General features: G+C 45.0%; 1 protein-coding gene across 5 annotated transcripts in view; it reads right to left on the bottom strand.

Annotated features, from left to right (window-relative positions):
* The window catches only part of LOC110529869 (serine/threonine-protein kinase PAK 5), a 113,353-nt gene that overhangs the window by 57,849 nt on the left and 40,749 nt on the right, over window positions 1–14,755 (bottom strand). For 2 of the 5 annotated variants that reach the window (XM_021612500.3, XM_021612501.3), the window contains exons 2-3: window positions 8,446–8,669; window positions 4,109–4,153 (exon numbers count right to left, since the gene is read on the bottom strand). In XM_021612500.3, coding sequence (XP_021468175.1) covers window positions 4,109–4,153; window positions 8,446–8,649 — 249 coding nt within the window. In that variant the 5' untranslated portion in view covers window positions 8,650–8,669. Of the gene's footprint in view, window positions 1–1,054; window positions 1,271–4,108; window positions 4,154–8,445; window positions 8,670–14,755 lie in introns of those variants that run through there. The other 3 variants (XM_090243355.1, XM_036985402.2, XM_021612504.3) reach the window with 2 other exon arrangements.

Genomic DNA, 14,755 nt, shown 5'->3' with positions numbered 1-14,755 from the left:
AGAGCGAGAGGATGGAGGTAAAGAAAGATAAACAAAGAGGCTTAAATCAATGCCATCCACTTCAGCCTCTATGACTGCCAAGAAATACAGATGCGCTCTCTGCTCTGTCTAGGAGTTTGTGTGTGTGTGTGTGTGTGTGTGCGTGTGCGCGTGCGTGTGCGTGTGCGTGTGTGTGTGTGTGCGTGCGTGAAAATACAAAGATAAACTGAAATCAGAGTACAATCAAATTGACATGCAGATAATAGAGACCGGAAAACGATTTAATAAAAGAAGTGGCCTTTCAACAACCAACACTGGGCAAACTATTATTCATTAGTCATTCATTATTGAAGCAAAGTAATACAGTCATGCAGTTCATTGACAGACAGATCACAGGAAGTCTGGGGTACTTTCAACTGAACACTCTGAGTACTATCCATTCTCAGTGGAGGAAGTTGATTTGGAGAGAACCCAGTGCCACTAACACCTCCAGTGGTAAGATGAATTGTGTCTTGGTGCTCTGAGTAACGTGTGAACTCTTTAACCCTACACTTCGCTGTTCAAATAGTCGTTTCGGCACCTGACACTCTCTCTCTCTCTCTCTCTCTCTCTCTCTCTCTCTCTCTCTCTCTCTCTCTCCCTCCCGGTCCCATCCGGTTTAAGGGCAGAAATCACAGCACCTGGACGCTGCTCCTGAACCAAAATAACTCTGTCATACTTGCACCAAACGTCACACTTCTCCTAAACAGCACTTGTAATTCATCGATTTCAGTCAGACACTGTAAGGTGACAGTTAACCACTATATAAGCGCATGAAAACACCGCGGATGAACATAAATCCTTCACCCTCCAAATAGCTGACCGCAGTAGAGAACACATCAACACACTGCATAGTGTGACCCACACAACTCACAGCAAAAGAAACAACACGTTTGAAGACCCTAAACTCCGACTTAACATAACAACATGCACCCAACATTTCAGTTTGCTGACAGAGAAACTCCCCCATAAAATAAACGACAGATGAAACCTCTACCAGCGTATCAACACAACTTGAACAGCCATAATACTCCACCTGTGAGAGTGTATGAATCGTTTCTCTGTGGGACTCCAGTGTTGTAGCTCTCTCTCTCTCACACATTGACACTGGTAGTCCCTGTCTCTCTTCCTGTCTTCTCCTCTGGGCCAGCCAACGCTTTCCCCTCTCATCTGTGGTGTGGGCCTCTAGGCCCTCCTTATACCCACCCCCATCTACCCCCACCATAACTCACTCTGCCCAGCTGCAACTCCTGGAACCCAGCACGCCGTACACTCTCACAGGCCAGCATGCACAAACGCACACACCCGCACGCACACGCACACACACACACACACACACACCGCCCCTATCCAGATCTGTTTTCCCCCGTCACATGCCGGGGGGATTGGCACGGTGCAATGATGTCCTGTTGTCAATGACTCTGTCACTGAGCCACTGACATTTCCAGTAGCCAACCAAACACACACACCACAATCTCTCACAGTAGTAGTACTGTACACACACTTCTCAGTGGGCTGGACATATTGTTTTCAGTGTACCAGTCTCTCACACACACAAATGCACACACGCTGCTCTACTCTTGCTAAGTCTATAGCATAGTCCTTGTGACTGATCTACTTGAAGTCTACACCATGCTGGTCTCTCTATCCCAGCCCAGTTGTAAATCTCAGAATGCTACCATCAGCCAGTGTATAGTCACACTGACCCTTGTCCCGTCCCAGTCTATCTCCCCCAGTACCATTTACAGTTTCTTACTGCCTTACTGTAAACCAGGGACACAGCTGAGGATATAGAACCCCCCCCCACCCCATCTCCACAAACACACACACACCACTGTCCCTGTAATACTACCCTTCAGGGTCAATTATCCCCAGTACTTCACAGGATCTGGCACCATGAGGGTGTCAAGCTAATGTGCTGCATGATCCTCACACCGATATTAACCCCCTCACTGCCAGAGTATACAATGTTGTCAAATGGGAGGAATTGACGATAGGCAAGGGAGGGAAAATAACATATCCAACAATATTTATAATACAAAAAAAAACTACTGAGCTTAATATTACGAAGCATGGTAATAAAGTGTTCCCCTGAAGAAGGGGGTTTGTGGTGGGCTCAAGAACATAAAACACCTCACCGCCACCGATAATCCAATGGCTAGCTCTATCTCTCGAACCCAAAGCCAGCTACTGTAGCTCACTCTCTCCCTCAGGGCCACAGAGATGTTTTAGACATGGAAATGCTGTTAGCGCTTTGCGTTAGCCTACTTCTGGGGGAAGGGGCTTGGATGAGAAGACGGGGAAGAATAAAGAATAAAGGTAGTGATATGGAGCACTTCCATCTGGGAGAGAGGAGAGAGTGCATACAGACCCAAACCTTCTAAAGGAGAGAAAGTAGGGGGGGGGGGGGGGGGGGTGGAGCGGAGGAGAGGAGAGTGGAGGGGGCAGGGTAGAACAGATGGGAAGAAGGGAAGTAGGGTAGAAAGGAGAGGAGAGCATGAAGGGAAACAAGTGAAGGAGGAGATTGAAGGGGAGAAAATGAATAAACTATGAGTGCCAGCCAGAGGGCGATGTTGGGAGTTATTTGAGCAACAATGACCGCACCAACCTTCCTAACCCTACCAAAACACACACACGTCACACTGACCTTTTCCTCTGGCCCCTTTACAGTACCAATGAGAATGCTAGGAGACTGCCTGGCAAAGAAACACACACGTAGATACACACACATACACACGCAAACAATACACGCACACACACATCTCGACACAGTGCTGGGAGGGCCTGCCAGCCAGAGGTAGAGTGGCATCACTCATGTGTCATTACAACAAAGAGAGAGGGACATCAGACCAACACAGAGAGATAAATATAGCACAACCCACCCTGTGACTCAGCCATACAAACACACTCGCGCGTGAGCGCGCACGCACACACACACACACACACACACACACACACACACACACACACACACACACACACACACACACATATGGATGCACATGCCTCTAATGAGACCAACAAAGACAGGAGAGATGAGAAAGAGGGAGGAGAGGAGGAAAGAGAAAGGGAAAGCAACAATATGGTTGTTTGGTTCGCTACAATCGCTGATACCTTCGCCTTTGCTCTCAAAAGCAGAAAAACAAGATTCAAATCACAGAATCAATCATTTATATACCACTTATGAACTATTTATAAGCCATTTATAAAACATTAAGAGAACCTACTGTTCATCTTCAAATAGGAAAATATAATTATTCCGTATCGTCCCTTCACGACCCAGAGACTGCACATCATATGTCATTCATTTATGTGGAGAGAAACATTGATGAGTTAGCAGATGAGAGGAGCTGCAGTGTGTGCGTGCGTGCGGGTTTGTGTGTATGTGAGCTGGAGCTGAGTAATGGCACTGGCTCAGGCCAGTCGGTTAGTTAGTTGTGGGCTGAGCAGGGAAGGTTCTGGGGAACGGCAGAGAGGGTTCTGAAAAACATGCAAAACCCTTACGACCGGTTTCCCTTCTGGCTCTGTATCGAACCTGGGTTCAAGTACTATTTGAAATCGTTCAAATACTTTTACCAATTGCTTTCGCCTGCTTGGAAGGCCAGGTGGGTGGGGTTTACACTTTCTAGGCTTTTCTATTGGTTTCATGGCAACAGTCAAGCTCAATCGAGCGCGGTTGCAGTATAAAACAAATATTTCAAATGGTATTTGAACCCATGTCAGCTCTGTATAGCAGGCCGTGGGAGGACGCACTTCACATCCATATCAGCACATCAATGCGAGCACTCGGAAATAAATACTATATACAAATAAAAAGTAAACAACATCCTGCTATGGTTACAGAATAGTGACTTTTCGGGGTCATGCGTATGATTGAAAATAAGAACTAGCAAAAATATGTCATATGTACTATGCCCCTCCCCTACCACGACCTTAACACACTACCTCCGACGGAATGCATGTGGCCAGGTAGTGCCGGAAAGATGCAGTAAAAGGAAACAGAGGTTTGTGGATGTGATTGTGTGTGACCGAAAAAGGAAGAGAAAAGAGAAGAACAGAAAAGGGAATTGAAGGGTAGTAGAAGTCATACTTTTCGCAAGGGTGTTTCGGCCGACCGGATTTTCTTGGGAGATATCTGTGAAGAGAGTAAGATAATTAAAGTCTTGTTTTCCCCTCTTCAGAGATATCTCCAATGGCAACAGTGCTGTTCTAGAAAGATCAAGTTTCACAAGAAACTTTTTTGTGTGCTTGCTGCCGCTGTCTAAAACCTTTATTAAGCTAGTGGCAGAAAGTAAATTGAGGTTAGAGGTTAGACAGGAAGTAACTATATATCTGATGTCATATCCTGTGATGTCATGTCCTCTTGTTCCTATTCTCCCGAATGCCCGTGGCTCCTCATAAACTAGCCTAGCTTAGCGGCTAATGCTGAAGATAATAACCTATGTCCCATTGCTTTAAACAAGCTACCGCTACAAATTTAGCTAGCGTTGCGCAGTAGACCACTGTTAAATAGGGAGCATTTCAATACTGGTCAATTGAGTACTAGTACAGCCAACTAAGCAAGTTGCTGCTTATTTCTTTATCTAAGATGATGGTCTACTGCTATAAGAACATTTGAATGAAACTTCCTTGAATGTCTCGGTTTGTGATGTGCCATCTCACCATTACTGTAAGTCTGATGTGACATCTAACTAAGTGCTTCTCTTTAAGGATTATTTGCACTGTTGTTGACAATCAAGAACGATTCATTCGTTTTTTCATTTGAGCAGTGGCAGCTATTCAGTTCGATTGTTAAAATATCAAAACAGTTGCCGAAACGATAACGTGTATGTCCGTGTCGTGGGTGTAATAACAGTAAATGAAAGCAGGTGTAGTGACACATAGGACACAGGGTGTGAGGGCTGAGGGCCGAGAGCCACACATGCAGTATGAAAGGGGACACCACAGACAGGGAGTAGGACTGACACTACCACTGGCTGCGAACCCCTAGGTACAACAACAGCTAACAGCCTGGGCATAATGGATAGAATCACTTCAGAAGCCACTCTGGTGCATCCTAAAGGAGTAGAGTGTTCTAAACAAGCACTACAACTTCAAGGACTGCTTCTACATAAACACGCATAGGCTGTAGCACGGTGGTGGAATGCATCTGACTGTTGGAGATTCAATGCGTCTGTGTTATTACTTGTATCTGCCCCTATCGGGGGAAAAAACGACATTATAAATAATCATTGAACAACAACACAGCATTTGGGAGACACTCAGAAGAGGCAGGGACAAGGAGGAACACAGTCACAGAGGTGGAGGAAACACGGGCAATTCATCTCACAGTGTCATCTGCAAAGAGATTGTATTGTTTTGCCAAGCAGAATGATAGGATATTGAATTTGCACTGAACCATTACTAGTTACCCCCAGCTAACAATTCTAGGGAGAGAGAACGTTTTTGTTACCCATAATGTTCCCCTAATGTTTGTTTCCAGTTTTCCATTAGTTAGGGGAACATTCTAGCCATGTTAGCAAGAACCTTCTGAGAACCTTTTCAGCATGTTTAGTGTTAAAGTTGGGAGAATATTCCCCTTAATGTCAAGTAGAACTTATCTAGAACGTGGTTACAATGTTCTCGCAACATTTAACACCAATCAAGTTGTTTCAGATCTACATTAAGAGTTCATCTGGACAGGGCCTAACTATACTGGTCCAATAAGCACATGCCCTAAAGATACTGTATACCTAATTGGGAGAGTGGTTAGTGTGTTTGTCATTTGTCCTGGTGGCCTGGGTTTGAGACCCGCTTAGGGGATTCACCCCACTCTCATTTCCTTGGCAACATACAGTATGTTAATGTCATTATTTGGCAACAGTTACAACACACCGATCTGATCTAATTGTTTTTGCATTGAAAGCTAAGCATCTCAAAGAGAATGCTCTGTGTCTTCTTCAAATCCACACCATGTATACCATATAGAACAATGTGTCCCTGATAAGGAATCACATCAGCTCTCGTCATTGCCTTTCTCTCTGGAACAGTCCTGACTTGCTGCCAATACATGGTCCCAGGTGGTAGTGTTGCTTCTGATAGAAACATACTGTGTACTCAGAACATGGTTGCCATATTCTCAGAATGTGTATATTTGCAGTAGCGTGTCTGTACGTTCTCATGTACATTCTCACGTTTGCCATTTAAGCGATGATGACGCCAGTTATACCAAAACAGTACACAACGTAGACATCTCCAAGTTTTAATGTGGAAAAACAGACAAATTCCTACAGGATCACTTCAGACCAGTGTTGGGGTAATAATTACTTACAGTTACTTTTATGAGTAACAGAGTAATATAACAAGTAACTGTCTTCAAATATTGTAATATTATTCGTTACTTTTCCAAGTAACCTGTATATTACTTTCAGAAGGATATATCTACCGACATGTTACATGTATTTCTTAAAGCCTTGTCCTCGTGCTAAAAAGCCTTGTCCTCGGGTTGTCAACCCGCTTATTCTGTTCCTCGTGGAAACGCTCCCATTATTCTGGAGTTGTTCGCGGAGATAGAGAACAACATTTTAGTCAAATGAAAACTCTGCAACGGCAGCATTGATCTCTTTGTCCAGAAACACCACACCGAAGCCTGCAGAAGCATCTGGAGGTCGTGCACAAAGGCACAAAGCCGGTAGCCAGTTCCAGAGACGAGTGAATGAGGAGACATCTATAAACCATTATGATAATGAAGAAAGATGCAAAAACGACATTTCCAAGTGCTCTAATGAAATATCCATAGAAACAATTGGAATGGTTGATAAATTAATTTCAAAAGGGCAATAATGACATTAACGTGTTTTGCTAAGAACGTGAGAGTAGGGGGACTCCGGTAGAGGGTCTCAAACCCAGGCCAACAGCACCCATGAGAAATGCCCTAACCACTGTCCCTATAAGGAATATCACTGCACCGTGTCATTAGTGGGCAAGTACAGTTAGGCCCTGTCAAGATTAAACCCTAACCCCTCCTCCATGGGCATTTGTGAAGATCTTGCACAACTTGATAGGCGTAAGCAATAGAGTGAATGCACTTTGAAGTGAATCTCAACTCTGTTAAAAGTACACTCAATCAAAGATTGTATTGATCATAGTGATTCAGGGGTATCATTAAAGCAGGTGAATATGTCCCTCCAACATTAGACAACTAGACAGAAAGCCCTTCAATAAGTGAGAATAGTCAGATTAACTGATACATGACACAGCCATGGTGGCATAGCAGGAAGATTAGAGTACTGTGGACCAAGAGGATGTGAGTTCAAATCCCAGGTGAGGACATGTTGAATAATAGTGACTGTATAAATGAACATGTACTGTATGTTCAAGGCTTTGTGTGTGAGTATCTTTGACAGACAAAGTGCTGTGAATGGACTGAGCCAATCAAGGGCCTTGATTGGCTCAGTAACAAGATGTGCTCAATTGATGAAATATTATCCTAATAATATATATTCTGGGAACATGGCAACTGTGTTTGGTGGGACATTGATGGAATGTTCTCCTAATCCACAGGAAGCTAGATACATGAATGTTTAACTTTTGCATGTCTGAGAACATGGCAACCATGGCAACCATGTTCTGTGTATGTTTGGTGGGATGTTGATGGAATATTCTCCTAACCCACAGAAAACTGGACACAAATGTTCTTGCAACGTTCTCATTAAACGTGTCTAGAACATAATAACCACGTTCTGGGTACATTTGATTTCACATAAAGGGAATGGTCTCTTGCAAACATCCCTTGCACAGCACGGGAACATTCCTATGAAAAAGTTAGTTAATGACCTAATGAGACTAAGTTCTCTAAAGTTGTGGGAACGTTTGTTGTTAGCTGGGATGGCAGCTCTTTTGATATCTTCACGTTTGGCAACAATCTTGGCCAAAGATAACTTTGTCTTTCAGGACCATCCAATCATCACCTTAAGTGTTGTAAGTGTATGTAAGTGACTGGAAGTAATAGACACTCCCAGGATCAATAATGGAAAGACGAAGGATGTAACAGTCAATCCGTTAATAGATTAGTATTCCTGGATAGCTCAGGTACTATCAGAAGTTCTATCTCTTCTTACAAGGTCTATGGCTTCTTAGAGTCTTGAGAAAGTGTGTACTCGTGTCATTGAAGAATTGCCCATCTTCCCTCCATATAAAGACAACATAACAACTCATAACAGGTGAAAGGAGCCAGACTGGTGCTCAAAGACACTGGGTGTGTATAGATAGGTACTTTAGAGAGACACAGACAGACAGACAGACAGACAGACAGACAGACAGACAGACAGACACAGAAAACGGAGAGGTAGAGAGAGAATCCCAGAGAAAGAACAAAGAAAGACAGAAAGAAAGGGATCTGAGAATACAGACAGACAGAGTAACACCATTTGTCCACCGGTACTCTACCTTCATAGGTGCCAGCTGTATGGGTGTGATATAGGAGGGGTCCACCATGGGCTTGGGTCTGTTGGCTGTGTCTGCCAGGAGACTCTGCCATTGCTGGGGCAGACCTGTGAACTTCTGCTCCCGCTCGTCGAAACCAGTGTGGACCCGGTGCTCGAAGTTAGACGGAGCCGAAATCTCTAGCCTCTTCTTCTTTTTCCCAAACATGCTGGAAAACCCGGACAAACCTGGAAAAAACAGCAAGATATTTTAGAAAAATCTTGGGAATCCCAATAAACAGACATAGCTGGTCCAAACCCACTAATACATACATTATGAAGTCGATATACAGGTAACTGCCAAAATAAAGGAAACACCAGCATACAGTAAAGTTTCTTAATAGGGCGTTTTGCCACCATGAGCCACCAGAACAGCTTCAATACGCCTTGGCATAGATTCTACAAGTCTCTTGATTCGACAGCATTCCTCCATGAGAAATTCCAACATTTGGTTGATTGTGATTGACACACACACACACACACACACACACACACACACACACACACACACACACACACACACACACACACACACACACACACACACACACACACACACACACAGTTATTAGGACACAGGCTAGTCGAGATATCTCCCACTTCAACACTTATAGCTTTATTGACCTGTACTTTATGTTCTTTATGCATTATGCAGTGGGGTAACTAGCTGGAGAAACAGGTTAAGTGCATTTGGGAGAGAGAATCAATGTTATAGCCTAGTTTATGCAGTACAATAAAATGCCCTCCATTATCCACACCCACACTGTATGAGGGCGAGCGCGCACACACACACACACACACACACAGTATGAGAGCACACACGCACACACTGTATGAGGGCACACATGCACACACACACTTCACATACCAATTAAAGAGAAGATTAGTTGGCATGTCATTTGTTGACGGTCTGCTGTTTATTTTAACTACTATGGTGTTGAAGACTTGTCAACTTGATTCAGCTGCGAGATGAAGATTTGCTTTCCCAAAGCTTGTTTCATAATACTATTAATGCTGATGGGCTTCGTGGTATGAGCGGAAATGGAGCAAGAGGCTAACCGTTTAACACTACTTGTGATTCACTGGCACTTTGATGGGCAATCACTTATTTCTCCAAATCCACGACATCTTTGGTAACAGTTTGTGGAAGAGGATAGTTCTCCACGCACATACGTACACACGCACGCACACACACATACATGCACAGATAGCTAGATTCACCATGTCGTCATCCACCGTGTTGTCATCACTCGGTTGGTTTGGTCTGAAAGGAGCTTATTGTATCCCTGTCTTCCTGTCTCTCTCCCCTGTAGGAACATTGTCTTCTAGTGGAAACAAATGTTTTCTCTGTCTGTCCGTATCACCGGTCCGGACCTCCGCCGTGCCAGCCAGATCCAGCAACACATACAGACCAGCCCTGCCAGGCCAGCTGCAGTAGCCACGGTGAGTGGACAGAGGGACAGAACAGATGGTTAGAGAGACAAGCTAAGGAGAGGGATAGGCTAGTGAATTTATGTTTGTGCCTTCAAAGAAGCCCTGTCTAAGTAAATATGAAGATCTATCTGACTCTGAGCACCTGAGGAGCAGCCCCATGAGCCCATGCAAATACCCCAATAAAGTAGCTCTGGCCAGTGACAGTGCCTTATATAAAAATATAAAAAAGTGAGGACCCCAACAAGTAGCGCTAACAGGTGCCCAAACTAGAGCTGATAGGATGATTAATGGAGTCTTTCTCATTCAATCTGCTTACACTCCCTCAGGAAAGGCATTAGGCTGATTTAGGGAGGAGGGAGGGAAGAAGAAAGGAAAGGAGGGAGGATATGAGAAGAAAGGGAGGAGGGTGGTGTGGTCAGGAGGTGAAAGAGATGGAATGATGAGAGGAGGGCAGTGTTGGGGAGTAGTGCACTACATATACTGTAGTTCAACTATTTATTTAACTACATTTTCAGTGGCTTGGTTGTCGTTGAACTAAATTCAAATCTAGGTCGTGTTTTCAGTTCATTCTTTTTTTTTGCCGTGTAGTGGAACTGCACACTACTTTTTTTTTGCAAAACTAAAATATGGGTGAAGTTTGCAATCAGCCTATTCTCACATGAGAATAGGCTAAATTACACATTCTGGCTAAATTACACATTCTGTTATCCATATGACGTCAAAGTGATCTGTTCTTCCAATTTGTTGTCCATGACAATTCAGATTTACATATGCACATTTTTTACTAAGTAGGGCTGGGTAAGACCCGCTTTTGGCCCCAACTGGTGGCTAAATGATTCAGTACAAGGTGTGGCAAATATTCACAGAGACTTAATTGACTGCAGCTGCACACCTTAGACACCTGGCTGCAATTAGGGCTGCAGCAGCAGTATATGTACCATGCAGTGGCATGCACAAGGGGGAGAGAGGTCAATGAGGCCAGTGGGTGGCCGCTAGTGGGTGGCCGCTAGTGGGTGGCCGTTAGTGGGTGGCCGCTAGTGGGTGGCCGCTAGTGGGTGACCGATTGTGGGTGACCGATTGTGGGTGGCCTTGAGGTAGGGGGTAAGAAGGAGGACAGGAAAAAAAGTGGAGCATATTATAAGTAAATATGGAATGGGGGAATGCGCAAATATTCTGGAAGATCTCATAAAGAAGATGGCAGACAGGAAAAAAATGAGAAAAGTGGAACATGTTTTGAGTGAATACGGAGTGGTGGATCACACATAACTTTTAGAAGAGCTACAGAAGGAAACTAAAAGTGATGAGAGTGAGGATGAGGATGAATTAACTGCGGTGGCAGGTGTGGTGAAGCAGTTTGAACTTCGTCCTCATGATGAACATGATGATACTGGCTCAGTGGGAGTGAGATTTTTTTGAGAGAATGGATCCTTGCCTTCAGGCCGATCAATATGTGGTGTCAAGTTGGTTGGAGAAGAGTTTGGGTCGGTGAAAGTGACTCGTGTCGATTTTTTTTTTCTTTTTCCCGTTTCTGCCGTCCAGAGGGAGCAGGCACTTCGCACCACACGACTGAGGACAAGAACTGTGACTTGCTTTCCTCTCCGGAGTAGGGAGCCATCGTAAATAGTGGTAACTCGAGTGGCGTTGAGGAGGATCAACTGAAGCTGAAGATTCCAGTTGTCTGTGAAGCCCGCTGTTTGGTGCGGCTCAGACCCGGTGACGCAGGGTCTTTACCAGATAAAGTCGAGTTAGGATATGTCTGTTATCCTCTGAGAACCTTAGACCCGACCCCAGTACGGTGTTTTAGGTGTCAAGCTTATGGTCATGTGGCAGCAGTGTGTCAGAGTGTGAATCCTAGATGTGAGACGCGTGCAGGAGCAGATGAGACATAGGAATGTGTAGCATCGGTGAGTAAACCGAGGCCAATAGAGTGATAGTAATAACATGTCCTTCAGTAAGTTTTTTTTTTGGGGGGGGGCATGGTTGTCAATTTGTACAGCAGGAATGGAATCTAAATCACAGAGGATAAGGATAGATGTTGTCGCGGCAGCTGCAGAGATGTACACTACCTGACCAAAAGTATGTGGACACCTGCTTGTCTAACATCTCATTCCAAAAACCATGGGTATTAATATGGAGTTTGTCCCCCCCCCCCCCCCCCCCCCTTTGCTGCTATAAACAGCCTCCGCTCTTCTGGGAAGGCTTTCCACTAGATGTTGCAACATTGCTTCCATTCAGCCACAAGAGCATTAGTGAGGGCACTGATGTTGGGCGACTGGGCCTGGCTCGCAGTCGGCGTTCCAATTCATCCCGAAGGTGTTCGATGCAGTTGAGGTCAGGACTCTGTGCAGGCCAGTCACATTCTTTCACACTGAGCTCTACCAAACTTTGCAGTTGCTACTATGCATTGGGGCAGGTAGCGTTCTCCTTGCATCCGCCAAACCCAGATTTGTCTGTCGGCCTGCCAGATGGTGAAGCGTGATTCTTCACTCCAGAAAACGAGTTTCCACTGCTCCAGAGTCCAATCGCGGAGAGCTTTACACCACTCCAGCCGACGCTTGGCATTGTGCATGGTGATCTGAGGCTTGTGTGCGGCTGCTCGGCTACGGAAACCCATTTCACAAAACTCCTGTCTATCAGTTCTTGTGCTGACATTGCTTCCAGAGGCAGTTTGGAACTTGGTAGTGATTGTTGCAACTGAGGAAAGATGATTTTTACGCGCTTTTGAGCTTTTAGGCCACAAAACTTTGCAGATGAGCTGTTGCTACAAGACGTTTCCACTTCACAATAACCGCACTTACAGTTGTTAGGGGCAGCGCTAGCAGGACAGACATTTGACGAACTGACTTGTTGAAAAGGTGGCATCCTATGGCGGTGCCACGTTGAAAGTCACTGAGCCCTTCAGTAAGGACATTCTACTGCCAATGTTTGTCCATGGAGATTGCATGGCTGTGTGCTCGATTTTTATACACCTGTCAGCAACTGGTGTGACTGAAATAGCTGAATTCACTAATTTGAAGGGGTGTCCACATATTTTTGTACATGCTGTACTTGGGTGTACGGAATATTACAGCAGAATAATTACAAGATGTTTTGAACGATAGTGTCCCGTCCTCCCAGGCTACTGGTCTGGAGTAGTATCTGATAGGGCCAAAGTAGTGGAATAGTGGTGAGGTTGTAATGGGTGCAGGGTTAGTTGGTAGGGCAATTATTATAATTGATTTCAAATTGTAATGAATTCATACTACAGAATAGTTGGTTGACGCAAAGCCAATACAGTAGGTGGCGGCAGGCACCTATCTTGTATGGGGACTGCCATAGTACCAAAGAAGAGGGAGAAAGAGCTGGGAGGAGGACCCGCTGAAGCTCCGTCATAATTGTTGGACCAGCCAGCACCCTAGAAGTTTTCTCTGTCTTGAAGTTAAATATGATCTTCCCCAGCTATTTCAGTTTAGTTATCGCTGTGAAAGGGCCAGTACTTGATTTTAAGGTTTTACACTTGAATGAACACTCATTTGGGTACCTGAAGATTCCCCTACCTGTCAAATATGTTGAGTTAACTAAATCCCTGTTTGAGAACTTCATTGCCTTGTCTGACTCTTGGTTTTGCGCTACCACGCATGTGACACACTGATCCGCGGAGTTGTTACAGTAGCTTAACTTCTTCCAGTGTGAAGTCATTGGTAGCTTGGTAAACCACATTTTCAGAGTAGCTTCACCAACACCAGAGGGAGGGAGGGAGATGGAGTGGCAGGGACACACACGCATAACTAGCATGCCTTTCACGTCTTCCCCAGAATAACCAGCTAACACGCACATTCCTGCATTCTCTGACTCCATCTCCCTCTGCTCCGTATCCATATTTGACCTGCCAATCACCTCCTTACGCACTGCGGACCTGTCAACAAGGCTTTTCCTCATTGGCTGAGTGCCAGTACCACCTCTACTGATTGGCCGAAGCCGTCTGACATTTTACTATTCTTATCCCTAACCACCAGTGTGTCCTTTGGAAAGTGAAACGGCAGCATTCATCCACTCTACATCTATTACATCCGTACTAAAAATAGAGCTGAGTGAATTACGTCAACAAGCAGAAAACTAAAACACTATCTCTGGATATCAGGGACAAACACTGGCTAGCTGCCTTAACTAGACCTGGGGGAGTGGGCCCAGAAGGGTGTGCAGGCTTTTGCTCCAGCCCAGCACTGACACACCTTATTTAACTAATCAAGGGTTTGAGGATTAGTTGAATCAGATGTGTTAGTGCCAGACTGGAACAAAAAGCCTGCACACTCTTTGTTTCTATTCAGGACCAGGGCTGGAGAAGACTGATGCTATACACAGACAGAGAACCTCAACCCCAGCAGCACATTTAGGGGGATTGCATCGGGATTAGGAGCAGGCAGAGAGATGCGAGCCAAGGGGCAGTGTGTGTGTGAGATTTGGGAATGGGATTATAGAGGTTAGCAGGGTTTAAGGCCTGATTGTAAGAGAAAGAGGAATACTGGCACAGACTGCTGGACTGCTCGTCTAGGCCCCCCACACACACACACACACACACACATACGCACGCACGCGCACACACATGCTCACTCATTTCGGGCAGGCTTTTAAAAGGGGAATGGCATTCACCGTGCACGTCTGGCTTGAGTACTAACAGTAGATGAAGTAGAAGTGCAGTTGCATCGTTTCGAGTGAACAGTATTTAAGCGAGGAGCCCTCTGAGAATTTCCCTGTATGGGAAAACCTTACGGGACTACGTAATGCACGGATTGTCTTGGCAGCCAGACCAGCAACCACCGAGCTATAATTTATGAGCAGATTATAAAGCACTTCATGGAGAA

The sequence above is a fragment of the Oncorhynchus mykiss genome, chromosome 8 (assembly GCF_057628025.1).
Source record: "Oncorhynchus mykiss isolate SJ-2025 chromosome 8, ASM5762802v1, whole genome shotgun sequence".
In the NCBI taxonomy this organism is placed as follows: domain Eukaryota; kingdom Metazoa; phylum Chordata; class Actinopteri; order Salmoniformes; family Salmonidae; genus Oncorhynchus; species Oncorhynchus mykiss.
The sequence above is the reverse complement of the archived record's forward strand: the minus strand, read 5'-3'. Positions and strand labels throughout refer to the sequence as shown.